This window comes from Crocuta crocuta, unplaced genomic scaffold, assembly GCF_008692635.1.
Source record: "Crocuta crocuta isolate KB4526 unplaced genomic scaffold, BGI_CrCroc_1.0 scaffold166, whole genome shotgun sequence".
Classification (NCBI taxonomy): domain Eukaryota; kingdom Metazoa; phylum Chordata; class Mammalia; order Carnivora; family Hyaenidae; genus Crocuta; species Crocuta crocuta.
The window spans coordinates 1,389,889-1,417,440 of record NW_027531018.1 but is presented as its reverse complement, the minus strand read 5'-3'; the positions used below and the strand labels follow the sequence as shown (position 1 = coordinate 1,417,440).

Here is a 27,552-nt window from a genome sequence, read left to right as displayed (position 1 = left end):
GATCACCAGAGAGGATGCTGACTGCACGGGGGTGACTCATGGTACCTGCAGGCAGCGGCTAGACACAGGATGGGTGTCCGATGCCTCTCTCTATCTGCCTGCCTTTCTTGGCACCACCACAAACACGATTATGAAATTTAATTCGTAGTGCTTAGGTCCTAAACCCAAACCTGAGCCAACAGAAGGGCTTCAAGTAGAACACAAAAACTTAACCCACTCTAATCTCCCCTGCTTGCTCGTCTAAACACACACCTCCTTCCTGCATTGTTTCAACTGGGCAGGATTTCCACCCCCTTTCTAATCCAACCCAGTCCTATTTTGCTGCTAACAACCTCTGAGAAATGTATTGTTATGTAAGAAGGAAGAAAAGCAAACTGCAGATCCCCTGCTCCCTGCTCCCCCCTTCCAGAGCATATTCTGCTTCAGAAATGGGCCCCTATGGGCGCCTGGGTGGCTTAGTTGGTTAAGCGTCCGACTTTCGCTTGGGTCATGATCTCGCGGTTCGTGGGTTCGAGCCCCGCGTCGGGCTCTGTGCTGACTGTCAGCTCAGAGCCTGGAGCCTGTTTCAGTCTGTGACTCCCTCTCTCTCTGACCCTCCCCTGCTCACGCTGTCTCTCTCTCCTAGAAATAAATAAAAATATTAAAAAAAAAAAAAGAAATGGGCCCTTAAAAGATCAATTCTCTTTTACCATAGATTCAGCCATCAAGCTCTTTGGTATTTTCCCAAAGGAGTTAAAAACTTAGGTCTGTACAAGTGTTGCACACAGAGGTTGCTAGCAACTTTATTCATAATTGCCAAAACTTGGAAGCAACCAAAACATCCTTCAGCAGGTAAATGAATTAAGAAGTGTGGTACTTTCAGACAGTGGAGTGTTATTTAGCACCAAAAAGAAATGAGCTTATCATGCCATGAAAAGACATGCAGGAGCTTTAAATGCCTGTTACTAAGTGAAGGAAGCCAATCTGAGAAGGCTACATGCTGTATGATTCCAATTGTACTCCATTTGGGGAAAGGCAAAATTATGGAGGCAGTAAAAAGATCAGTGGTTGGGTGGGGTTGGGCGGAAGGAGGGATGAGTCGGTGGAGCATGGAGGATTTTTAGGGCAGAGAAATGATTCTGGAGGATACTATCATGGTGGATTTATGTCATTATACATTCGCCAAGCCCACAGAATGTACAACACATGAGAGAGCCCTAATGTGAACTATGAATTTGGGGTGATTATGATGCAGCAGTGTAGGTTCACCGGTTGTGACAACTGTACCACTTTTAGAGGATGTTGATAATGGGGGATCCTATGTGGGGATGGGGGTATAAGGGAACTTTTGTACCTTCCTTTTTTTAATGTTTTTATTTATTTTTGAGAGAGAGAGAGAGAGAGAGACAGCATGAGTTGGGGAGGAACAGAGAGAGTGGAGGAGACACAGAATCTGAAGCGGGTTGCAGGCTCTGAGATGTCAGCACAGAGCCTGACGTAGGGCTCAAACTCACAAACTGTAAGATCATGACCTGTCCAACGCTTAACCGATTGAGCCACTCAGGTGCCCCAAGTATACCTTTTTCTTAATTATGCTGTGAACCTAAAACTGCTCTAAAAATCTTAAATACTGAGAACAGACTGAGGGGTGATGGAGGTTGGGGGAGAGGGGAAAGTGGGTGATGGGCATGGAGGAGGGCACTTGTTGGGATGAGCACTGGGTGTTGTATGGAAACCAATTTGACAATAAACTATATTAAAATAATAAAAAAATTATGATGTAAAAAAAATAAATAAAAATTAAAAAAATAAAACTGCTCTAAAAAATTAAGGCTTTATAAGGAAAAAATATATAAAAATAACAACAGGCAGTAAAAATCATTTCTCTCTCGGGAAGCAGAGCACATCCTGGTCTATGTGTAGCATTGTCCTTTACCTCCCTAGGAGTGAGGTGGCACTCAGGGCCCAGCAATGGTGATGTGCTTGGCTGCAGAGAAGCGGCCTGGCCATTTTCTGATGGTACAGATACCTCTGCTCTCTTGGCCTGAGCTGTCCAACACAGCAGCTATTAGCCACGTGAGTTATTTTAATTTAAATTAATAGGGGCGCCTGTGTGGTTCAGTTTGTTAAGCATCCGACTTATGCTCAGGTCATGATCTCGTGCATGGTTCATGGGTTCAGGCCCCGTGCTGGCAGCTCAGAGCCTGGAGCCTGCTCCGGCATCTGTGACTCCCTCTCTCTCTGTCCCCTCCCCCCCTCATGCTCTGTCTCTCAGAGAATAAATAAATGTTAAAAAAATTTTTTTTTAATTAATAAAAATAAAACTACAAATTCATTTTGCACTGGTCTCATTTCAAGTGCCCAATAGCCTATGCAGCTAATGGCTACTGTACTGGACAGTGCAGATCTGGGACATTTCCAGCATCTCAGAAAGTGCTACTGAATAACCGCTGCTCTAAACTCTGGGCAGCCCCACCTACTCACCTGGGGATTAAGTAAAATCACAAATAGAGAATGCTTTGTGGTCCAGGACCCTCGGTCCCAGATCCCAAATGACATCTGAGCAATGGACACTGTTTTCTAAGAGACCATTTCAGAAGATGGGGGCCCGTGGCAGGGCTGGGACTGGAAAAGACTTGAGAGATGTTGCTAACTGAATCAGTGCTTGCAGAGCAACTTCTCTTTTGCAATCCTTGCTGGTCTGACAGGCTCCTGCAGAATTACATCACTTCCTAAAAAACAGGCAAACACCTCTCCTTCAAGTTAGCACCAACCCAAACAAGCAGGAAACAGGAAATGTTCAGGTTTCAGGGAGGCTGAAGCCCAGCGCAGCCCAGTGCAGCATCATGCCGGGCCGAGCCGACAGGAAGGCTTCCCGGGCTGCTCTCCTCTTGGCCCTGGCGATCCTTCTCCCTCCCACCAGCCAGGCTTTGGGTAAGCTACCTCCCCGCTCTCCACCCCAGGGAAGGAGGATACCGAGGCTGGTTTAGTGCCCCAGGTGACAGAACTCTGCCGGGGAGGGGAACACCCAGAAACTAGTCCTTTCTGTGAAAGGAGAGAAAATCAGAATTGTAGTTTTGGGGGGTGGGCTTGGGGGGGCCCCCGGCTGGCTTTCCCCCTGCAGCTGGCCAATCCTGCTCCAGCTCACGCATTCCATTTAACTTTCCCACAATTTTGCCTTCTAACATGTGTGGGGTCCCTGTAATTTCCCAGCTTTAACAGGCTTTTTTAAAGAAAACCATACACTTTCGGCAGTTCGTGTGAAAGAACAGTTCAATCAGCTGAAACAGAGAAATAATGAATTTACTTTTAATAAGGTGGGCTGAGAAATGTGCTAGTCCCAAAACCTTTGAAAAACTGGGGTATGGAAATATACTACTGCAAAGTATACCAAAGAAAAACAGTAAGTTAGAAATAAAAGTAAACAAAATTATCTGAAGAGTTACCAGCATCCATTCCAACTTATCAAGAGAAGTCTTTCATCTGCTTTTCTTTGATCTTGCTAGATTAGGGGATATTTTCTTTGCATTGATTGTTACTAATGAAACTTCCTTTTATTTTTTATTGAATCTTTTAGAAATGGTTTTTATTTATTTTTGAGAGTGACAGAGAGAGAGAGAGAGAGAGCACGTGCGAGCATGAGTGGGAGAAGGGCAGAGAGAGAGAGGGAGACACAGAATCTGAAGCAGGCTCTAGGCTTTGAGCTGTCAGCACAGAGCCCGACACAGGGCTCAAACTTGTGAACTGTGAGATCATGACGTGAACTGAAATCAGACGCTTAACTAACTGAGCCACCCAGGCGTCCCATGAAGCTTTATTTTGAAAAGTAATGTGGTTGTAACAAATCAAAGGTATTGGAAAAGACAAAATATTAAATCTTAGTATTTTGAGCTAAGAGCAGCAATTGATAGTTGCTACAACAAAAGCACGATCAGCCTCGATTGCCTTGCTTATAGTTTTGTTGACTTGCCCTTGGGTAAATACACTCATTGCCCATGCTTTCTGTCAAGGGATACTACCTGCTTCTAGTGTAGAGCAGTATTTCAAGCAAAAGGAAGTTCTCAAGCTACAGTTCTTTAAATAGGATGGGGGCGGGGTCCAGGGAGGCATCAGGCCCTGATGTAGCAGATGTGGCAATTTCCTGCGGATTCACAGTCCTTACCCCACCACACCGTCCCACCAACTTTGCTTGCCCTGGGTGCTCTCCGTGTGGTGTTGTCAGGCATCCGAGGTGGAAAATAAAAAGTGAAAGGCAAGCCATTCCAACAGGAAAGGTGTTTGGTTGAAATGGGATGTCGTGTTTAAGATGAGCAGGGGACACAATGTGTTGTCTTAGGCACAAATTGGGGGCTAGGAGCGAGCACCAAGATGACACAGCTCAAGCTGCGTTGGTGGCTACCACACATGCGTCATACATGTCCTGAGAGTAATATTTAGGCTTGCCTGAGTATTTTCTTGACGTTTCTGAGTCCAGGTGTCTGCCATGTGGGAGATACAAAAGGTTCATCTGAAGAATCAGTACAAGTTTTCTTTCTAATACTCGTGTCTGATCAGTGGTTCTTCCACATAAAGACCTTTGGTTGCTCCTCGTTGATGCCCCTGAGACCCTCGCTTCAATACCCTTTCCGTGGCATCTCCTTCTGTTTGCCCTCCCACTGTCTGACCAAATGCAGCATGTGCTCCAGGCCTCTGTGGCTCTTGTTAAAAGTGAACGACAAATTCTATTTTTTCTACTTCCTAAACTCCTAAAGATCCAGACTGAAGGTCATCTCTTCCTTGATGTCTCCTTTTACTGCTCTTTGCCTGGTGTTCTGCCTTTACCTGTATTATGCCCACATAAAACTAAACTTCTATAAACATAGCTAATCATGTTAAGTCCCAATTGTGTATGTGTCCATATCTCCCACCAGGCTGTGAGTGCCTCCAGGGAAAATCCTCTGTAGCTAGCTCATCTTTGACTTCCCTAAACCCTGTCTGGATCAGCATAAAGAACTCCATAATTGTTGATAAATACTAAAATCCTTCTAGAATGGATTCAAAGGGGCTCCTGGGTGGCTCAGTCGATTTAGCGTCTGACTTCGGTTCAGGTCATAATCTCACAGTCCGTAAGTTTGAGCCCCACATCGGACTCTGTGCTGACAGCCCAGAGCCTGAAACCTGCTTCAGATTCTGTGTGTGTCTCTCTCTGCCCCTCCCCTGCTTGTGTTCTCTCAAATATAAATAAATAAACATGAAAAAAAAAAAAAAACCCTGCCATCAGAATGGATTTGAGGCTGATCTCTAAAAACTGATGAGCTCCTGAAAACAAGTATCGTTAGAATGTCAGGGAAGTCAGAGGTGAAAAGCTGCATTTCAGCCAAGTGCAGGATTTATATGGATAATCCAAGACACTTACTGGGCCCTGTCTGGATTTTCAAAGTCAGAAAATGCAAAAATGCCCTCTTGCAAAAAGCTGTATAATCAAAGTCAAGGGAAGTCTCTTATAAACACTGATTATATATTTTAAATTAATGAATGTATATCATTCTGAGCCCATGGTGCCTAAGACTTCAGGATGTGAGTTAGTTTATAAGTGTCACACTTGTATTTCTTTGAATCCTTCAAAGAGTATCCTGGTGATGTTTGGTAGTAGAATCCAATCTACTGAGCAGCCTGACTCTCTTCCCTGCACACATATTCCAGGATACAGCTCAAATCAAGCCAACCACAAACAGGCAACATAACCTAATACCTGCAGTTACCTGGACCGGAGTCAATACTTCTGAGTCAGTGTCTTTTCTCTTTATAGAGAGAGTCTGATGTAGACTTGATTAATATCCCAAGTGAAATAATCTACTTAGAAACCACCGGGAGAGAAATGAGAAAACAGCTTTTCTGGGATTTCGACCAAACAGATGAGCATAGTAGAAGAAAAGCTATGGATTTAGGTATTTTGGCCAGGGTTGGATGCTAAGAAAATGCAGACTCAATGTCAAGGCAACATTCTGTCCAATGAGTGAGGGAGTCACTTCCACCTGGTTTCTTGCGCTGTTTCCTGTCTGTGTCAGCTTCACACTATCAGAAAGCAAAAAGCAACTTCCCAGACACCAAAGACATGGGATTTATTATCTGCTATGAGCATAATGGCTCTAGGAAGGAGGGCTGAGGGCATGACACAGAAAACAAGGAGGCTGTAACTGTTTTGGTGGCCAGGGTTAAACACTGGGTTTGACAGGGACAACTGGGAAATTTTCTACACTGTTTCAGGAGGGCAATAATCATGTAATTATAAGCTAACCCTTGGGAAGAAAGAATTAAATAAAATACTAGTTACATAAATGGAGTTCCACTTTCTGACACTGATCTCATTTCAATGAATGTGACTGGCATCTATCTGCTATTGCCTGGGACAGTTCCGATTTCAAGTAGTAATGATGAGAGCAAACACATATAGTATTCATTGTATGCCAGGCGCTGTTCTAAATAATTTATACTAACTCATTTGATTTTCCTAACAATCTTAAACATATGTCCCTCTTTTACATATGAGAAAGTGGAGTCGCTAAGAGGTCAAGGGACTTGCCTCCGGTCAAGTTAAATAAAGACATAATTAAGATTCAGTCTCAGGAGTCCATGCTCTAACATATACTATACCTCTGGGTTTTTAGGCTCTGCCAGGATATGTGGCTAGTTTCAGGTTTAGAAAAAATATATCCCTGTTTTCCTTTTAACTGTAAATGGATCCCATGCATTGTTAGTTGGGGTCTAATGTTACTGCATATTAATAAAGGAGCTGTATCTGGTTGGGTCAGAGACTAGTCTACAGGAAAACCCATTGAACTTTGGCCTTTAGAGGGGGGAGGGAAGGGCTGCAAGGTGCAGCGTGAGTAACAGAGAATCTGGGGATTAGCATAGTTAAGACCAGAAGCAGGAAACGTGGAATGATGAAGTCACTGGGTAAGAGGCTTCGGGGTGTGGGAACCAGGGGGAGAAAGCACAGTGTGTCAGTCACTGTGGGAGAAAGCTACTGAGAACTGACCCCAAGGACCAAACAGCCTTCAGGGACCAAAAAAGCAGGCAGAAAGGGATTGATTGAGGCTTAAAGTCCCTCTGTGTCTAAAAGCCTGATCCAAGAAACCAGGAGAGGGCTGGATTGTGGCTGGGATGGGCCCAGTTCTGCAAAGAAATAATACAACCTGCAATCTGCCTACTTGTGTGTAGTTTGCACCATCCTCAAATGTTGGCAGAGATGTGGAGAAACAAGAACTCTGTACCACCGATGGGAGGGTTAGTGCCATCACCCAGTTCATCCTGCTGCTCAACCCATTCATTGACCTTTTCCTTTCAGTTATATTTTTCATTCTAGAAAAAATTTTTTCATTTCCAGAAAAAATATATATATCTTGCTTTTATTTTTCTTTGTGTGTTTTATTCCTTCTACGTCTTTGTTTTAAACATAGTATTATCGGATAGTTTTATCTGCAGTTTATACAGACCCGGTCCTGTGGTTCATCTCAGTTGATTCCTGTTCATGATAGAAATCTTGGGGGCACCGAGGACACGATCTGGCGCACAGAGGAAGATTCATTTCATTTGACAGAAACCCAACTTTCTAAAAATTCTGTCACCAAGTTATTCTAAATACTTTCCCAATACAACCTAGTCCTGTCACCACAGAATAGAGTTTGGAAGAAATGGAGGCAGGGATGTGCTAGGCCTGAGGAGAGCTAGAGGATGGACCTTAGGCTTAAAGCCCAGCCTTGGGATGGAGAGGAGACAGGCTGAGCCAGCCTCAGGGGTCAGACTCCAAGAGTTATATGAGGAGGTGCCAAAACATCATTAAAGGCACAAGCCAACAAACCACACAAGTCAACACCAGAAGCAGATAACCAAAGATGCCAAAGTTATTGCCGAGGAGAAAGACGTAGACAAAATCAAACTGACAATCAGAAGAGGAGCCAGGGTCCACAGTGTCAGGATGATGGTGAGATCAGCCTGGGTGTGACACCCGTCTTTGACTTAAAACTTTGTCCAAATCACTGCTCCTTCCCTTCTTTTCTTCTTCTTTTTTAAGGTTATTTACTTATTTTGAGAGAGATAGAGAGAGCACAAAAGTGGGGGAGGGACAGAGAGAGAGAGAGAAGTGAGAGAGAGTCCCAAGCAGGCTCCACACTGTCAGCGCAGAGCCTGATACTCAAACACACGAACCATGAGATCATGACCTGAGCCTGCATCAAGAGTCAGTCACTTAACTAACCGAGCCACCCAGGTGCCCCTTCTTTTTTTTTTTTTTTAAACCATGTCCTGATGTTTTAGCTTTAACTTTTTTTTAAAGTTTATTTTGGGAGAGAGAATGAGAGAGGCAGAGAGAAGCCCAAATAGCCTCTGTGATGTCAGCACGGAGCCCAATGCAGGGCTTCATCTCACAAACTGTGAGATCATGGCCTGAGCCTAAACCAAGAGTGACCTGCTTAACCTACTGAGCCACCCAGGCACCCCAGCTTTAATTTTTGACTCAACAGATGGACAGAAGCCCCCTGAAAGAATTATATAGCCTCTCATAGCCCTATGGTCCCAAACCTTTGTTCTAGGAAATCCCCATAGGTAAATTTGTCTCTGAATTTAAGTTTTCTTTTCTTTTTTGTTTTTTAAAACATCTTCTGGGCCCTGGGGATTTCCTTGCGTTTTTGAGATCTTTATATATTTAAAAAGTTGCTTCTGATATTTTGCTCAGTGTTTCTAGGTGTTGCATGTTGGGAAAGTTTCTCAGGTTACCAACGATACCAGAATACTGGAAAAGGAAATTTTTCTACACAACCAGTCTGGAGAACAATTTGGAAATATTTAGTCAGCTAAAAATGTTCATATCCTACAGTCTCAACAATTTAATCTCAGGTATATACCCCAGCTCAAAAACAAATGTGCAGCAAAGAGTCATGGCCGAGAATGTTGATTGTAGCATTGTTTGTAAAGATGGAAAAAATAGAAGCAACTTAAATGTTTATGAACAGAAGAATATATGAAACTTAATATAGTCACAAAATAAGGTATCATACGGCAGGTAAAGTTAATGAACTAAAGCCAAATGCATGAGGATGAATTAATCTCAAATATAATGTTGGCCAAAAAAGCCAATTGAAGATAATTTTTTATTTTTTATTTTTTTGTTTTTTATTTATTTCTAGGAGAGAGAGAGACAGCGTGAGCAGGGGAGGGTCAGACAGAGAGAGAGAGAGTCACAGACTGAAACAGGCTCCAGGCTCCGAGCTGGCAGTCAGCACAGAGCCTGACGCGGGGCTTGAACCCACGAACCGCGAGATCATGACCTAAGCGAAAGTCGGACACTTAACCGACTAAGCCACCCAGGCGCCCCCAGTTGAAGATTATTTTGCACAGAATGATTACATTTACTTAAACTTTTAAAAATACTCCAGGGGCGCCTGGGTGGCTCAGTCAGTTGAGCATTCAACTCTTGATTTTGGCTCAGGTCATGATCTCATAGTCAGTCATAGGATCAAGCCCTGCATGGGGCTTCATGCTGGGCTTGGAGTCAGTTTAAGATTCCCTCTCTCCCTCTGCCCCTCCCCTGCACACACATGTGGGCTCATGCACTCTCTCTCTCTCAAAAATAAATAAATAAATGAAGACACTCCGAATTATGCTTATATTGCTTAGGGACATAGGCATATTTTAAAAGTTGGGACTGATGCACTCTAACTTTAGGAAAGCAATTACCTTTGGAGAGGGAGGGAGGGGAATGAGATCGGGAAGGAGCACAAGGAAGGCTTCAACTGTATCTATGACGTTGTGTTCCTTTCAGAAAAAACATGGTGGTCCTGGGGTCAGCAAACAAAAACCCACAGGCCAAACTCAGCAAGTGTCCTGGTTTTTGTCTGACCCATAAGCTAGGAATGGTTTCTATATATGTATATGGTTAAACAAAAACTTCTATAATAGCCTGTATTTTGCCTTGTGGGCCATAAGATCTAAAATATTTATTCTGTGCTCTTTAAGGAAAACTTTGGGAACCCATCCTCTATATATGTATAGAAAACGTAAGATAATTAGTGGTGGGCACTCTCTTATCTGTTACATTATTCTCTAGTCTTTCAGGTAGGTATACTTTTATAATGAAAAATAATGAGAGTGCCTCTGAGTTCTTCTTGAGCTTTCTGCCACCATCTCTTTCCATAATTCCCAGTCTCTATGGAAGACAGTCAACACGCCTTCGTCTCGACCCACTACAAGCTGGCGGCTGCGTCAAGCACAGGACTCCAAGTGCTCTGCCTGGGTCGTCAGTGTCTTCTAGTAGCTAGATCCAAGGGACCCATTTCTGTCCGTATTGCACGTTTTCCTCTGTATCACTTAATGTAATTAATCAGTGAATGAAATGCTCCTCTTTCTTGGGTTTTGCAATGCCTTTTTTTTTTTTTTTTTGATCTCCTATGACATTGATTGGTCCTTTCCAGTTTTTGGTTATGAATCTTTCTCTTCCACCTGCTCATGTCATAGTAATGTCTATCTTTTATTTTTTATTCCTTCCATCATTCCTGGGCCATGGTATCTATGTTTATGGCTTTCATGTTACTCCTCAGCTGCTGATTCAAAACACTCACACACACACACACACACACACACACGCACGCACAAAACCCAAGAAACAAAAAAACAAACCTCCCACAAGGCCTATCTGCCCAGCTTTAGACCTACATTCTCATCCTCAGTTTTTCTTGGACAGTGTCACGTGTGCCTTTGGCACATATGTCCAGAACGAAACTCCTTCCCAGCTCCCTGCTAGTTTAAGCCCTTGTTAGCTCTCGCCTATTCTACTTCCTTAGCTTAACTTGTCTCTTGCCTTTAGTCTCCTCTCCAACCCGATTTCACATGCCCTCCAGAGCAATAACTCTGTAACAAAAAGTGATCATTTCATCCTGTATCTACCCCTTCAGTGAGATTCCATTTCCTTTGGGTAGATTCCACCCCCCTTGCCATTATTACAAGGCCCCTTATGAATTACCCTGAGTTCCTTTCTTGCTTAACCCTTGACACTCCCCACCACACACCTGATGGCGCAACTGCTTGAATGTGCCAAGTTCTGTTGGGCCATTGAGCCTTTCCATGTGCTTCAGCTGTAATGCCTTTCCCTGACATCTTTGCCTGATAAACTCCTGAGATTCAATATAAGGATCTTCTCTTCTGTGAAGATTTCCTGAATCTTCCACCCCCAGATGAACAAACACCTTCCTCTCCCATGTTCTCGTGATATTGTATATACAGTCATGGCTTTTATTAAACTGTGCTATAGTTAGTGACTTATGTGCCATTGTCTCTACTTAACAGTGTCTTCCCAGGGAGGCATAGACCTGGTCTCATTCACCTTTATCTCCCAGGACCTAGAATAAATAGTGCCTGGAACATAATAGGCACATGGCTGACTGACTCACTGGGGAATGAATGACATGAGATTTATTCAAGACTTACATGTATTCATGACAAAGTCATAATTATTGAAATAATAAAATGAAACTATGGTACTACCTGGATAAATACAATTTTCTACTTAACCCACTCATTTCTTATTCCAAAAATGTTAACTATCCCAAATCTTTTCATGTATAAATAGTTTACTTCTGTCTTCTCAGGCCAAAACAGACAACAATTGCGGCTTCCCTTCCTGGAGAGAAAACTATATAACCACATTTACTGAGTAGTACTGAGAAAGTATCCTTATCTGTCTTCCTTTCAAAATAGGGATGGGGCGGTGCCTGGGTGGTTCAGTTGGTTAAGTGGCTCAGGTCATGATCTCATAGTTCATGAGTTTGAGACTTGCATGGGGCTCTGAGCTGCTGGAGCCTTCTGTGGATTCTGTGTCTTCTTCTCTTTCTGCCCCTCCCCTGCTTGTGCTCTGTCTCTGTCTCTCTTTCAAAAATAAATAAAAACATTTTTAAAAATTAGGGATGGAGTTTAGACTCAGAAAATATATACTGAGCAGCACACCAAATTCCAGAAAGACCAGGTAGTTACAAACATTTTGGGGAGGCTTTTGAAAGGAAAACAAAAGTAATATAAGTTACATGGATAATACATTTCAAGCCAGTAAGAGCGGATTTGAGAACTCAAAAAGGAAATAAAATTTCTGTAACATAAAATAAATAGAAACATCTGACTCAGGGGGCAAGGACAAGACAGAAGCATTTCCTCCTGAATTAAATATGGTGAAAGCAAAGTTACCTACCAGAGCAGGGTCCAGCTGGTGGTGATGGCTGGTTCCTTTACCTTGAAGTAAAACCAATAAATCTAGTTTGTTTTAGAAATTTGAGTGTTTTGGGGCTAGTGGGTGGCTCAGTTGGTTAGGCAGCCGACTTTGGCTGAGGTCATGGTCTCGCAGTTTGTGAGTTTGAGGCCCACGTCAGGCTCTGTGTCTCCCTCCCAGAATCAGACAGATTCTGTGTCTGATTCTGTGTCTCCCTCTGTCTCTGCCCCTCCCTTGCTCACGCTTTGTCTCTCTGTCTCTCAAAAATAAAGGTTAAACAAAAAATTAAAAAAAAAAGAAATCTGAATGTTTTTCTATGTTTCTTTGTTGTACATGAACTAAAACCATCTTTATTATTTCCTATTTCCCCACCACATTGTGGTTTTCAGAAATAGGAGCCCAGTTAGTTACTAGGGTTTCCTGATAGCTGGTTTTTTTTCTTCTACCGACAACAATATTTATTAATTAAAAATTCATTTATTCTTTTCTAAACATTATACTTGTTTATTTATTTATGATTAAGATTACTGCATTTAACAAATAAAAATATAGGACACCCAGTTAAATGTAAATCTCAAATAAACTTTTTTTTTTTTAGTGTAAGTAGATCTCATGCAATTCAGGGTAAGTATAGGCCACACAGACATTGCATGGGACACATTTATACTAAAACAAATTATTGTTGTTTATTTGATATTCAAATTTAACTGGGCATCCTGTACTTTATCTAGCAACTCTATGACTATCTTTTGTCAAGTAAAGACCATCCCTACATTGCTACATCACTAAGACCACAGACTTCTTGGTTATGTGGCCAGTTAATAAATATTAGAAGAAAGGTTAGGCTGAGCCCTAGATCAGTCATTCAAATTTAAGTAAAGGAACCACACTGAAAACAAAGCCAAACAAAACACCCCAATGATTACACAGAACTAGGAATCTGAGACTGGATCAACTTTAGAGAATCTACTCATGCAATCCATCACATTAAAAACTAGAAGGAAAAAAAAAATCACGGGATTATATTAACAAATGCAGAAGGGGCGCGAGGGTGGCTCCTTTGGTTGAGCTCTGATTTCGGCTCAGGTCATGATCTCACGGTTCATGGGTTCGAGCCCCATGGCAGGCTCTGTGCTGACAGCTCAGAGTCTGGAGGCTGCTTTGGATTCTGTGCCTCCCTCTCTCTCTGCCCCTCCGCCACTCATGCTCTGTCTCTCTCAAAAATAAACATTTAAAAACATTAAAATAAAACAAACGCAGTAAAGAGGTTGGCAAGAGAGTGGGACTGAACAGCGTCCGAAGCTCAAGCAGCAACACTGAATTCTCAGTGCTTGAGGCTTGTCAGGGTGTCCAGGATGGAGGCGCAGGATGGAATCTCTTTCAAGGTAAAATAGGAGCAGAGGCAGGCTGGCATCAGACACCTGGCAAGGGCTTTGCTCACCCCAGAAAGTCCCACCCGCAGTTTGTTCCGCTCAGACACCACTTCAGAGACCTGAGGAGACTGCCTCCTTCCTCGGCCTCCTGTAAGAATGCATCAAACAATGGACCAAACTCTTGCTCTCTGCTCCCCCAAAGGCTGGTGATGGGAACTTCTGGTTACACCCTCTCCGCCTTTCTCTCACTGCTCAAGGTGAAAGTACACCGGCCCCTGAGATACTAGCCCACACCTCCTTTCCCTTCTCTCCTGTCCCCCTGTGTCCTATATGTCCACAAACACACACTACTACTTGTTTTGGGGCTTGTCCCTGTCTTTGAGTTATTCTCTCTGGCGATGCTGAGCCTATGCTGAGCTGATCAAGGGGTGCAGCACCCGGACGGAGGGCCTGTGTGTGCTGTGCAGGAGCCCACCTTGTCTCCCCTCCCTACTCAGGGGGGCAGACAGCAGGCCAGAGAGAGGGTGACAGCATGGCCAGGAACATTTGTCTTCAACTTACTCTCTCAAATTGTAGTTTTGAAACTGGTTATTCAAAGGAGGTATAGAAATATAATACAAGTAGAGAAGTATTCAGATTAGTAATGATAATAACTATCATTTTAATAAAATTCTTTAGTCCCCCATTTTATAGACTTTTGTGTCTCTTATCCCACTGATGGTAGGAAGGGTTTTAAACGTTAAAAGTGTATGTGTATTCTGTCCCATAAAAATACATTCCTGGGGCACCTGGGTGACTCAGTTGGTTAAGTGTCTGGCTCTTAATTTCAGCTCAGGTCATGATCTCACAATTTATGAGTTCGATCCCAACATCAGGTTCTGAGCTGATAATGCGGAACCTGGTTGGGATTCTCTCTCTTTCTCTCTTTGTCCCTCCTCTATGTTTTCTCTTTCTCTCTCAAAAATAAATAAACATTAAAAAAAAAATACATACCTTCCTTTAAACTGCCAGGTACCACAAGGCAGAATAGGTCTCCAGTGTGGAGAAAGGTAGTCAGAGGGTCGAAAATGCACTTCCCCAAGTGAGTAACTCCCTACTAAAACAGCCTTAGGGTCTGGGCAAGTCTGATTAAATATGAGCCAGCTTTTTTTTAAAAAGACATCAAAATTAAAAGTTTAAAACAAAAAAGACCTCAGCACATGGTGGACCCCCTTTGTGGGCATGTTTTCATCTGATAGTAAACTACAAAAAAAATCTGATATTAAATTGCAGCTGCAGGTGTGCTTCTGGAGGCAATGAGGTGCAAATACCACCAAGCTTCACAAGTAAACGCCCTGAGCAGACTACTGCAATGCGAGCGTTTTACCAGATGAACANTGGAGGCAAAGAGGTGCAAATACCACCAAGCTTCACAAGTAAACGCCCTGAGCAGACTACTGCATGCGAGCGTTTTACCAGATGACCCCCCTCCAAATAAGCCAAAGAAACATGTGTCAACCTTCTTTCAACATAAGGCTGACGAGAAAGGGTGCATAAAACATAGGCATTGCTAAACCCGAACTGCCTTTTCTTTCTTTCTTTTTTTAAGTTAGTTAATTAGTTAGTTAACTAACTAACTAATTAATTAGTTAATTAATTTAGAGTATGCAACCATGAGCAGGGGAGGGGCAGAGAGAGAGAGAGAGAGAGAGAATCCCAGGCAGGCTCTGCATTCCAGTGCAGAGTGTGATGTGGGGCTTGAACCCACGAACTGCAAGATCACGATCAGAGCCAAAGTCAGACAGGTAACCTACTGAACCCTCCAGGTGCCCCTGAACTGTGCCCTCTGCCCTTACCCTTCAGTGCCTTTGCTTTGCATCTGTTCAACCATGCTTATTCTGACCATATCTTCTTCAGGTGAATATGGCAGGAAAATATATTAAATGAGTATTTCCACTTAATCAAAATGGTTAAGTATGTAGAACAACAGAGCTTATGATGACAGCTCCCGTCCCTCCAATTCCCTAGTCCTGCCCCCAGAGAGAATTAGGTCACCTGGCCTTTAGAGGTGGGAAACCATGTGAGACACTGGAATCCCCCCGTGCAAGCAACACAAAACCTAGAAACATGAAATGTTATCATTCAGTATTTTTAACTTTGCATTCAATAGGTCCTCTCATTTCCCAGTGCTTTCTTTAACATTCAGATAACTTTTTGAGAAGACCACCTTAGATCCCTGTTTCTCTTTGTGGCTCAGAATGTATGGGTGTGTGTTCCTGGAAGGGGGTGGGTAGAGGGAGAAGGACATTATACTCTTGATAAAAAGGGAAGAGATGTCCTAACATTTTGTCTTGACTAAGGTGGCCTATCTACATTTCCCCAATAACTTTTACCCGATGACAGACAGGGTTCCAGGTGCTAAGGATAAATATAGCGCCAAACCCTGGAGGCATCAGACAATACACAAGTACGTGGGGGCACCTGGGTGGTTGAGGGGTAGCCTTCGTCGGTTAAGGGGTATCCTTAGTCAGTTAAGCAAGCATCTGGCTTTGGCTCAGGTCATGATCTCACAGTTTGTGAGTTTGGGCCCCACATTGTGCTCTGCCCCACAGAGCCCTCTTCAGGTCCTCTGTCCCCCCACCCCCTTCGCCTCTCCCCGCTGACTCTCTCTCTCCCCCAAAAATAAAGAAACGTTCAAAAAAAAAGTACCTGAGTGAAGTACTCTCAGATAATAAACAACAAGTTAGTACTGTTTTGAATCTAAGCAAACGGCTGAAAGGGAGAACACTTCAGAAACCCACCCATCCATGCAGGCTGGTGTCCCAGTGGCCCAACGCCAAAGACCATTGTCCATCCACTTGGCATTGGCGTTTCCCTGCATCCAACACAAATCACCCTCCCACAGACAGGCGATGAACCCGGTAAGTCATTGGTTCCCATTTGTGCCCTGGCCCATCGCAGTCCAATTCCACAGATGCCAAACAACTGATCTGTAAAAAGACACCAGAATCAAAGTGATAGACCATCTGATGGTTGCCTATACCTATTAATTTTGCTTTCAGAGGCTTCTTCCTGTGTAGGATTCTCCACTTATCTTTTTTTTTTTTTAATTTTTATTTATTTTTGAGAGAGAGACACAGAATGTGAGTGGGGAAAAGGCAGAGAGAGATGGAGACAGAATCTAAAACAGGTTCCAGGCTCTGAGCTATCAGCACAGAACCTGATGTAGGGCTTGAACTCATGAGCCATGAGATCATGACCTGAGCCAAAGTTGGACGCTTAACCGCCTGAGCCACCCAGGCACTTCTCCAATCATCTTTAAAGCTTAGTAAGGACTATCTTCATGAATAACAACAAATTAAAATAAAGTCAATTGAATTACAATCTACAGTAACTCTCACCAGCATACTCACTGAAATCACTGGGGGGGAGGGGCTTTTAAAACATGCCTAGGCACAGCCGCAGATACCCTCAGATACCCTGATTTGGATGGAGCTTAAAACCCACCAGGTGATGTTGTTGTACGGTAAATGGTGTGGACAAGAAGTGTCACTAATAACTAAACACAATTAATGAGTTTGTTGGGACAACTTAGACCAATGGCGCTCAAAGTATGGCCTCCAGACCACCAGCAGCAGCATTTTGTTAGAAATGAAACATTTTGGCCCCATCCCAGACCTACTAAATAAAGCAGAAACTCTGGGAGCGGTGGGCAGCACTCTGTGTTTTAGAAGCCCTCCAGGTGATTCCGAAGCTTGAGGACCCCTGGCTCAAACCCCCAAGCCATTCTGTCAGCAGCGACCTTTACTGGAGGTGAGGGTTTCACCCTCCAGCACATTCTCTCATATTCAGACTTACTCGGGAAGGCATGGTTGTCCTCTCTCAATCTAGCCTGACCAGAGTCTCTCAGGAGCTCAAGGCTTCTGTGATGACTTCTAAGCTACTCTGTTCTGGTGACAGAGTGGGCAGCTGCTAGGCAAGACTTTGGTATCCAACTTCCTGACCTCTTTCTTCTCCAGTTCGCCAAGGAGGAGCACAGAGAACAGGAGAGGAGAGTGCTGGGTGGCTCAGCGGAAGACCTGAGTGCTGTAGGGTCTTCAACAGTGGTCCTCAATCTTGGTTGCACGCTGGAGTCACCCGGAGAACTGTAAAAAAAATCCTGAGGCCTGCATTCAGCCCAGGTACTGTGAGGTAAGGGTGTGGGCATCAGGTCCGCAGGTGATTCTAACACGCGGCCAAGGCTGAGAACCACTGGGGAACTCCTCAGTCTGGTTTTATCCCATCCAACATTGACTGGCTCCTTGCTGTGCGCAGAGGTCCAGGGAAATGAGAAGCAGGCAGACTTCCCGAGTTTGGTGTCTTAAATATCTTGAAGTTCTGAGAGTGCAGTTTCTCCACAGAGCAGGGCAGAGTTTGAGTGGCTGACACTTGACTTGTGTTTCCTTTCCTTTCGTTATTTGAATTACAAAAGCATTTACACCCTTTGTGCACGGAGTCTACATAGCAAATGAAAGAATGGGGCCTCTGACTGAGGCCCAAATTCTCCATGATATCCTGAGTGCAAAGTCGGTCTCTCAACATGGTTTTATTTTACTTGGGCACATCAGCCTGGCATTCTCTCAGTTTTTGTGTAATGCTTTTTTTTTTTTAACTTAAAAAAAAACAAACAAAACCAGAGCGTGGTTGCATATTTGTTCCACTTTCGAAAAAACGAGAAGTTAGCCGGTTTGCTTCATGGAGAAGCAGAGTCATTTCCACATCGTGAGGGTGTTTGGAGCAGCGGTAAGGGCTGCCCTGCCCGCTCAGCTGCTGTGGCTGCGGGCTTGCCTCCACCATTTCCCCCACCCCGTTTCCCACATACAAGGGTTCCCCTCAGGGTCCTTGCCAGATGTGCGGAATATGCGGCCTAGATGTGTCTGCAGGGACGTGGTCAATGATCACTTGTAAGTGACTCTGTAACTGTGCGGTTGATTATCTGGTGCTGTGAGGATTTGAGGATTAAAAGCAAAGCGAGGTATTGCAGTGGGGCTTTTTGGCGGCGCAGGCCTCTCCTTGTTCACTGTCCTGCTTGAGCCTCTGTCTTTCTGCAGGTTTTTCAGTTTTACCCCCAGGCCATACATCTTTTACCCTGAAATATGTCCAAATTCAGGTAAGAAGACATAACAATAAGATGAAGACGTTCTAGCAGGCAGATTGGTCCCCTGGGGGACAGCAGAGAACCCGCCAAGTCTAGAGATGGGGGGAGGGGAATGGAGCACAAAGGAAGTGGCAAATCTGCCAACACCTAGCAGACATGTGGTGCCCTGTGGGTTATTTGGCATTTTCATGGCTGTGATTTCCTGTGCTCTTCGTACGAACACTATGGGATAAGTAGGACAGGGGCCTACTTTCCTGGACGTTAAATGAGGGTTGAAGCCGTGAGGGGCTTTCTCAGGTCCTGCCGTTCTGAATCCACATCCTGCCTCCCCGATGCCATGGACGTGGCCACAAAGTCCGCACGCGACACATGACATGGTCCCGCACGTTCTGCCCCATACACGTTCCGGACTCACTTCCTGAAAGACAGTTCTGGGTTCTCCCACAGCGATGCTGGACTCCTTAGGTTGTAAAATGTTGCTATTACCCAAGAGGTATATGGCGGCTCCTACAGGAAGTTACCATTGACTGTTGTGGGCCTTAGCAAGTGTTGCTTAGGAAAAGCTGGGGTGTGGGGCACCTGGGCAGCTCAGTTGGTTAAGCATCTGACTTTGGCTCAGGTCCTGATCTCATGGTCATGGGATTGAGCCCCGCATGGGGCTCTGCACTGACAGAGCAGAGCCTGCTTGGGATTCTCTCTCTCCCTCTCTCTCTCTGCCCCTCCTCTCACCCTCTCTCAAAATAAATAAATAAACTTTAAAAAAAATTACTGCCTCTAAGAAGAAAGAAAAAAAAAAGAAAAGGCTGGGTTCCACAGATACGTCGGAGGTGGAGTGGCTTTAGAGGGCCCCATGTCCACTGGGTTAAGAGCTGCTGTTACCCCACGGGCCATGGAAGGAAATGTCCCCTGAGTTGCCCTCGGCACTGCCTGCTCTTGTGACCACTGGCTCGTCTGCGGTTCCCACTCTGGTTTTGTCCACCTCAAGTTTTCTTCCTCACTCTCACCTCCGTCCCCTTGGTGAGCCACACTTGGTTCCTGAGTTGATTCTATGCCCTTGTGTTTTCCAGCCCTTGTGATAGCATTTAATGCTCCTGGGGCTAATTCCTGCCATTTTTCAATTTCTCCCTTTCCCATCAAAGACCCACTGCATGCCCAGCACTTTCCTGACTTAGTTTCTGCCGGTCCTCATTGGGTGAGGCCGGGGCTGGAGCTGTCGTGGAGAAGACCGCCAAGAGCAATTTGGTGCTATTTCCTCCCCATGCACCCAACACCCTTGCACCTGCTCTCCCCACGCTTAAGACAAAACACAGAATGTACGTGCATGTGTATAGACCAAAGGATGTGCAAGGGTGTTTATTGCAACATCACTGAAAATGCAAAAGAAACAACTTAAATCTCTGTCAATAGGAATAGGTTATGATACATCCAAGTAATAGGGGCAAAGACAACCGTCTGCATCTAGACATGAAATAATCTTGAAGATCAAATTTTTAAAATTTATTTATTTATTTTGAAAGAGGCAGAGAGAGAGAACCCCAAGCAAGCTCTGTGCTGTCAGCATAGAGTCTGATGTGGGGCTGGAATTCACAAACCATGAGATCCTAACCTGGCTAAGACCAAGAGTCAGGTGCTGACTGAGCCACCCAAGCACCCTTAAGGTCGATTCTTTTTTTTTAATTTTTAAAATTTATCATATTTGAGAGAGACAGAGACGGCACGAATGGGGCAGGGGCTGAGAGAGGAAGAAAGAATCCCAAGCAGGCTCTGCACTGTCAGGGCGGAGCCCGATGTGGGGCTTAAACTCATGAAACCATGAGATTATGACCTGAGATGAAACCAAGAGTCAGATGCTTAACCAAGTGAGTCACCCAGGAGGTCCTTAAGATCAATTTTTAAGTGAAAAAAGCAAGGGTAAGAACAGCGTATAAATTTTGCTACTGTTTGTGTTAAAAAAAAAAGAAAACAGGAAGTGATATTTATATATGCATGGAGTTTTTCTGGAAGGCAACAGAGTGGGTTACCACCGGGGAGGCACCATGAGTAAGTGGGGGAAGTGGTGGTAGTGAAATTTCCTTTCTGAGTTTAGTACCATGTGTCTGGTACCAGTTCAAAAAACTCTAACTAAAAACAAGGTAAATACTTCAGAAGCAACATAGCAACGTGGAAATAGACAGAGCGTTGGGGATCACCCCTTAGTTGTACAGACTAGAACACCATGCCGCAGGGGTAAATAATTTGGTCAGATTCTCACTACTATGAAGTGACAAGCTATGACAAGAAGCTTCGCTGTCGTTTGGCACCTACGCTCTAGGGAATGCAGCTTCAGAACCCTGTGCAGCCAAACTTATAAAGGATAGGGTTGTCCCTCCGGGCAAGACATTCAAGATTCCGTTTCTTCATTTGTAAAATGTGAGCAAGGAAGTTGCAGGGGAGATGAAATTAGCTGTGGCTGTTTATCCTAGATCCCAGCTTGTGCTAAGCATTTGATAAACACTAGCCAGGGAGGGCTGTGAGGAAGGTTGTCATGGAAGTATCTGGAGATGGAGGCTTGTAGGGTAAAGAAAAATAAAACAGAGAGGGAAAGAGAGACCCCTTGATTCTCACCTATTTAAATAGTCACTAGAGATTCTGAGCACTAAATGATGCTTATGTTAAGGTGTATGTGAGAGGGATGTTGGGGGGAGAGAAACTTCAGCCTCTTTCACTCCAAAATGTCACTAAGGGCCACCTGTGACCAGCACTGCCTCTTATGCTAAAAAAATAAATGTACACAACCCAGGAGCATCTGGTGTGCTTCTTTCCATTTCTCTTTCATCCCTGATTATCTAAATATTCTCATTATTCCTGCTACCTTATTTCCTTTCCTGTTTCCTCTTCTTCTGAGGCCACAGGTCAAATGGTGACTCAAATCCTTCCTTGGAGAGGTGTGGAACACGTCCTGCTGTGCATCTGGGCTGAGTTGCTTAGAGAGAGCCCCACAAAGCTGACATTTCTGGGACCCATTCCTCTCCCTTCCCCTTTGTGCCAAGAAACTGCTTCCTTCCAGGTGAAGGGGCTAGAACAGGGGGTTCCCTTTCTTGTTCACCACTCCGTGCCTTGTAATCGTTATATTCCCGTCTTATCAGAGGGAAAATATTGTGTGGATTTCGAGGCTCGGTTTCAATGGTTGGCCCTCTTGGGTTCAAATCCTCCTCCACGATAGCTGTGTGATCATGGGCATGCAGTGCAACTGCAGTGTGACCTCTTTGCCCCAGTTTCTATCTGAAAAAATGGTGAGGACGAAATGAGATAATCTGGGTAAAAGACAGAGCACAGGATTTGGCTTAGTAAATTCTCTATAAAGGTTAGCCAGAAATAGTGGCAGGAGCCACAAAATAAATAAACTTAAAAAAATAGTAAAAATAAAATCCTGCTCTTGGCATAAACACATGAGGAACACCAGCTAGTTATACTCTGTAGTTTGTAATCGATTCTGGTGGCATTTACCAATGTGATTATTAAGTGGATTCCCTGTTCTCGGAGGAAATGGAAAGCTTCGTCTATAGAGCCAAACAAAAAATTAGATTGTGATCAAACATAGTTTTATAAATTAAATCAGAGGCGTTCATTGTCATTCAGTCATGCAAACAGATAAGGTATGGAGTTGGCTCTGTTATTCACTAACAGAGGATGGCCTAAAGCAGCTGGCTTTTCTGTTTGCAGAGCACCTTTCACTTAGAAAGAATGTTCACATAAGTCATTTAATTGATAATTTTTCTCTACCCTAAACTCTTGCTCTTTTCCTCGATGGGCCCCATTTGAATGACAGGCAACATTATGGCATAGTAGGATGAAAACCTTTGGCTTGCTTTACTCTGATCACTACACAGCCTGGTGAGGAAAGATTTGTCAGACAGTCATCAGGCCAATAGTCCTTCCCTGTCCTGTGATGAGCCCCAGGACAGTTTTTCAACACAATCTGAAATTCAAAGAAAATAAGCTTGTTTATAGCTTCTTAATAGGGAAAGTGCTTTCTATTCTAGGCAAAGACGCTTTTTATTAACTATATTTAAATATTGGTGCAGTTTCCTTAGTCTCTAAGGGAACTTCCCCCTTGAGAATTTCCCTTTACAGATGAAATTCACGTGGTGTTTTTATTTAGAATTCAGGAAGACTTCTGGCAGATAATCTCAGGGACTCCATTCTCTGCAGAACGTGAGACCTGATGCTGAAATCTAATCAACCTCCCCAGTTTCCAAGAATTCTTCCACACTGATAGGTAACCTTTGATGAAAAATTAGGACAGCACGCACACTTCAGTGTGGTGTGGCAAGTAGTTAACTTTCAGGAAACATGAATTTCAATTTATCCAGAAATGTTATGGAAATAGCATGATACCCTCTAGAGATGTGCTGGAATATCACCCTTGACATAACAAAGCTTCTCAACGCCCTTTGTGTCTGAAGTCTCTGGTCAAGGCCAAACAGCCTGTATCAGTGGGAGGTTTGTCTCTGGGTTCTGTCTGATTCCATGTTCAATATACTCCCAGCTGGAGCTCCATTTATGTTAAATCAATACTGTGTCACAGTGAACCAGATGACCAAGTGCAGTAGATCAAGTTTACCACTGGATGCATGTAGGATAAATGTAAAAATCATTGAAAATGTAACATACTAGCTTTGTCTCCATGGCAATCTCAATTTTGTGTATGTTCCCTTAGGGTTTTTTGAGGAGTCAGAGCAGTCAGCAGATAGAGCCCTGGAACTGGAAGACCAGCATGAAGACTCTCATATTCAGATGACCACAGCACAGTTCACTTCAGTGACCGCAGAAACATTCATTGTAACCACAAATTTTACCTACATTGAGGAGGATGCAGATCAGTTAGAGTTTATATTAATGGTGTTGATCCCGCTGATTTTATTGGCCCTCCTATTTGTATCAGTGGTGATCCTTGTATCACGCTATAAAAGGAAAAGAACTAAACAAGGTAAGTATTCTGTGTGTTCCCATTTCCAGACAATTGCTTCACGCGTTAATGAGCAATCAATAAAGCAAAAACACTTTCTGCTTTTACGCAGAGCCTTCTATCCAAGGATCTCAGACTGCCTTACAGACACGTGAGTATGATCCTAATTAATGCCTGTCTGGAGCTGGGGATGGGGGAGGAAAAGGAACGGAGAGGTTTTAAAGTTAAGCAACCAGGGCTACATAAAATAGCAAGGGGTGAATATTCCCTTGTTTTTCAAACAGAGGGCGGCTCCAGCCTCTACTGCAATTTAAAACACACAATTGCCATCTCTGTGCTTCACCCAGACGAGGGCCTGGGTGAGGCTGGCCAGTGGGCCCATGTAACATTCCCTGAGTTGGAGGAAATGATTGAGCTGGCAAAGCAGTGGGTCAGATTGGGGTTGAGGATGGGGACGCTGAGAGAACTTGGGCTCATCTCCACAAGAAGGGGATTCTCCCGTGTATATTTCTGGCCAAGATACTGTTTTCTCCTCCACGCCACAGCCTAATTTGATTGTGTAAAGGCCCGAGTAAAGCATCGTTCTTATTCTCCTTAAGGCTATGCTAACTTTTGTATGAAATTCCTAATTGGCTAAAGATTACCGTCATCAATCTGAAAGCAACCTGATGGAGAATTCCCGAGGTCAGAGATACACTCCAGGGCTACTCCATTCCAATTCTTGGAGCGACACATACTAGGTGCCACGGTGGTTCTAAGCCCAAAGGAGACCTGAGTACTTTTGGCTCGTGCTGGTAAAAAGGACCCCAATTAGATTTTTAAGCTGAAGCCTTTCGTTATTCCAAAAATCACTCAAGGGATGAGACCATCCCTAATCAGTTCCATATTGATAGGTGCAGACAGCACTCACTGTCTCTCCCTCACACTCACGAATGGGGCACCTCTGGCTTCGAGATCATGCTCTTGGCCTGTGGGTCTTGCTCACTGTCCTCGCACCAGAAGAGGCTGTGAGGTTGTGGCAGGAGCTATAAATGGTTATTTTCCATTATGCCAGCAGGTGTGGCAAATGTGAACTGGGGAAGAAGCACTGATGTGCATTACCTTTGTTGGCGGGGGCCAATATAACAGATTCCAAGGGAGTAGGAAATACACATGTTTCTCCACTGCTTGAAATTTCACGGTGACCTAGTAACAGCGGTCACATGGGAGCTCCTCTGTGAGCTAAAGGAAAAGATAAAGCAAACAGTGCTGTCTGGACCCCATTTTCGTGACTTTGGGGAAAGTAAGAATTTCCTGTGTAAACCATAGTCTGGCAGCCAGTCATACCCAATGATGCCATGGGGTTTGGGGGGAGGATGCGGGTGTCCCGCCAAACGTGCATGCTCTCAGGCTCTAAATACAGAAAGGGATTTATGATTGAACTTCGTTGTGAGAATCTCAGAGCTCAAAAGCCATTCATGACCAAGAACTGGCCTCATTCTCAGATGTGGCTCGTACGTCCTGCACAGGACCCACATTTGAAGTGTTCGCTGTTCCCAGAGTGTGGCTTACCATTCCATGATGCTTACATGCCTGGTTGACATTATTCTGCTGTTTGAGATTTCCTTCTTGTCCGCAAATTTCCACCCTACTATTCAATACCCAGTTCTTTTATGAAGCCTTGAGTAATCACTCCCCGGGCAAAATTAGTCACCACCTCTTCTGTGCTCTTACAGACTGTGTTCACACTTACGTGCACAGTATTTACATTGGCATAAGTTGATGTCTTGTCTTCTTTTTTTATTTTTAGTTTTTGGTCTTTCTTACTAGGTGATGTTCTCTTTAAGGCCCAAGAGAATCAAGAACTTGTTTATCTTGTTTAATAATATGACATCGAGGTTAGAGTATGGACTTTGGAACCACACCACCCTGTTGGTGTTTTTCTTAGCTCTCTGACTTCTTCGATTCAGTTTCCACATCTGCAAATGGGCAAATTCGACACCTAGCTGACAGAGACCGCATGAGAATTAAATGGATTCATGTATGTAAATCACTTAGTAGAAAGAGTAGCTGGCATATTGTGTTAGCTTATTAGTATGATTATCCCTTTTACCTAACACAGTGTCTAGCCCAACACATTTATTAGCTGCTCAATAGGTGTTTGTCAGATGAATGAGTTAATAAAACAATGTTAGAACTTTTTTTTTTTAAAGAATACCTATTCTCAGAGATAAAGACCAATTTGCAACTTATTCTTAATACCAATTGACACATTCTTTTTGGTTTAAATATGCCTCACTTTAAGAGGACACAACACAGGGGCACCTGGGTGGCTCAGTAGGTTAAGCATCTGACTCTTGGTTTCGGCTCAGGTTATGATCTCACGGTTGCATGAGTTTGAGCCCCACATCGGGTTCTGCACTGACAGTGGGGAGCCTGCTTGGGATTCTCTCTCTCGCTCTCTCTCTGCCCCTTCCTGATTCGTGCTGTCTCTGTCTCAGAATAAAGAAATAATCTTAAGAAAGAAAGAAAGAGAGAGAGAGAGAGAGAAACACAGATGTCTTGAAATGTCAAAACAATTGCTAATCACAAGTTTTGATAGAGCTTTATTTAAATATTTTCTTTTACCAGTCACTCCTTTGGTGTAGATACAGACGGTTAACTGCTTAACCGATGGATGTCTCTTCAAACAAAGTAAATGCTAGAAGGTTAACAACTACTGTCCGCTGAAGTCTCCTATTCATATAATGCAACATTATAACACAAATCAATAAAAGGAGAATATTTAAGTTAACAAAATGTTACTCAAATATTTTTCCAGGAAAAATAAAACTGTCATACTGGGTCAGACCAGCAGTTTGCTTGGCAAGTATTCAAAACAACGTTTTGTGGGCGGGCACGGATGATGTCCGCTTAGAAAGTCAGACACCTTGGTATTTCCCCCACCTGAATAGAGCCCGGTATGCTCCTCTGCACCAGTTTGACCACTGGGAAGCGCCTTGCCAACACATTTAGAAAGAACGGTTCTTGGGGGCGCCTGGGTGGCTCAGTCAGGTGAGCGTCTGACTCTTGATTTCTGCTCGGGCCATGATCTCGTGGTTGGTGGGCTTGAACCCCACGTCAGGCTCTGCGCTGTGAGCTTGGAGACCGCTTGGGATTCTCTCTCTCCTTCTCTCCCCGCCCCTCCCCTGCTCTCTTGCTCGCTCGCTCTCTCTCAGAATAGATAAACATAAAAAACATTGAAAAAAAAAGAGAAAGAACTTTTTTTCTGATTGAAAATTACGTTTTTTTCTTTGGGCCTGTCTGTCCATTTCCAGTCCAGGAAAAAGGAAATGCTATGTAGTAACCTGATGTTCTGTTACCATTCTTCCTAGACCTGCAGGCATTAAATTTGCAGTTGTTATTATTTAACATTTATTAAGTGTTTCCATGCGCTGTGCCTCTCTGAGACAGCTGCAGGGAAAACAGCTGGCGGTAAAGCATCCCTTTAACCAGGCTGTGGCTACATGACACCTGGGTCTGCTCAGTAAATCTCCAGAAAGAGACTCTGTCTCTTGCTCAGTGCTCAGCATGGAAAAAAGATAAATGAGCCGCTCTCCCGTGGGGCTCCCGCCCTCAACCCCTCACCCCAGCGATGCCACCATCTGAGGTACACAGAGGAGGGTGGCGGACAGTGGGGGCATGATCAGGCTGAGTGGGTGTGACTGGGAACCGCGGGCACAGGACTAAATGGGTAGAAGGGTAAGCAATGGAAGGGCCGTAGGAGGGAAAATGGAATCGAGTGCAGGCGGGGGGCTGTGTAAGAGGTGCATTTGCCCTCCGGTTGCAAAGGGAGTAGATGGCTATTAATAAAGAGATATAGGCCAGGTGGAGTGGAGCAGACAGGGCCTGATCGCTGAGGGCGTGTAATTGGTCTCCCTCGCGG

General features: G+C 44.1%; 1 protein-coding gene across 1 annotated transcript in view; it reads left to right on the top strand.

The window, feature by feature from the left end:
* The first annotated feature begins 2,753 nt into the window (after nt 1-2,753).
* Nucleotides 2,754-27,552, top strand: part of TMEM154 (transmembrane protein 154) — a 40,601-nt gene continuing 15,802 nt past the window's right edge. Inside the window, exons 1-3 of the mRNA XM_077770913.1 lie at nt 2,754-2,913; nt 23,400-23,669; nt 23,761-23,799. Coding sequence (XP_077627039.1) covers nt 2,826-2,913; nt 23,400-23,669; nt 23,761-23,799 — 397 coding nt within the window. The 5' untranslated portion in view covers nt 2,754-2,825. The remainder of the gene's footprint in view (nt 2,914-23,399; nt 23,670-23,760; nt 23,800-27,552) is intronic.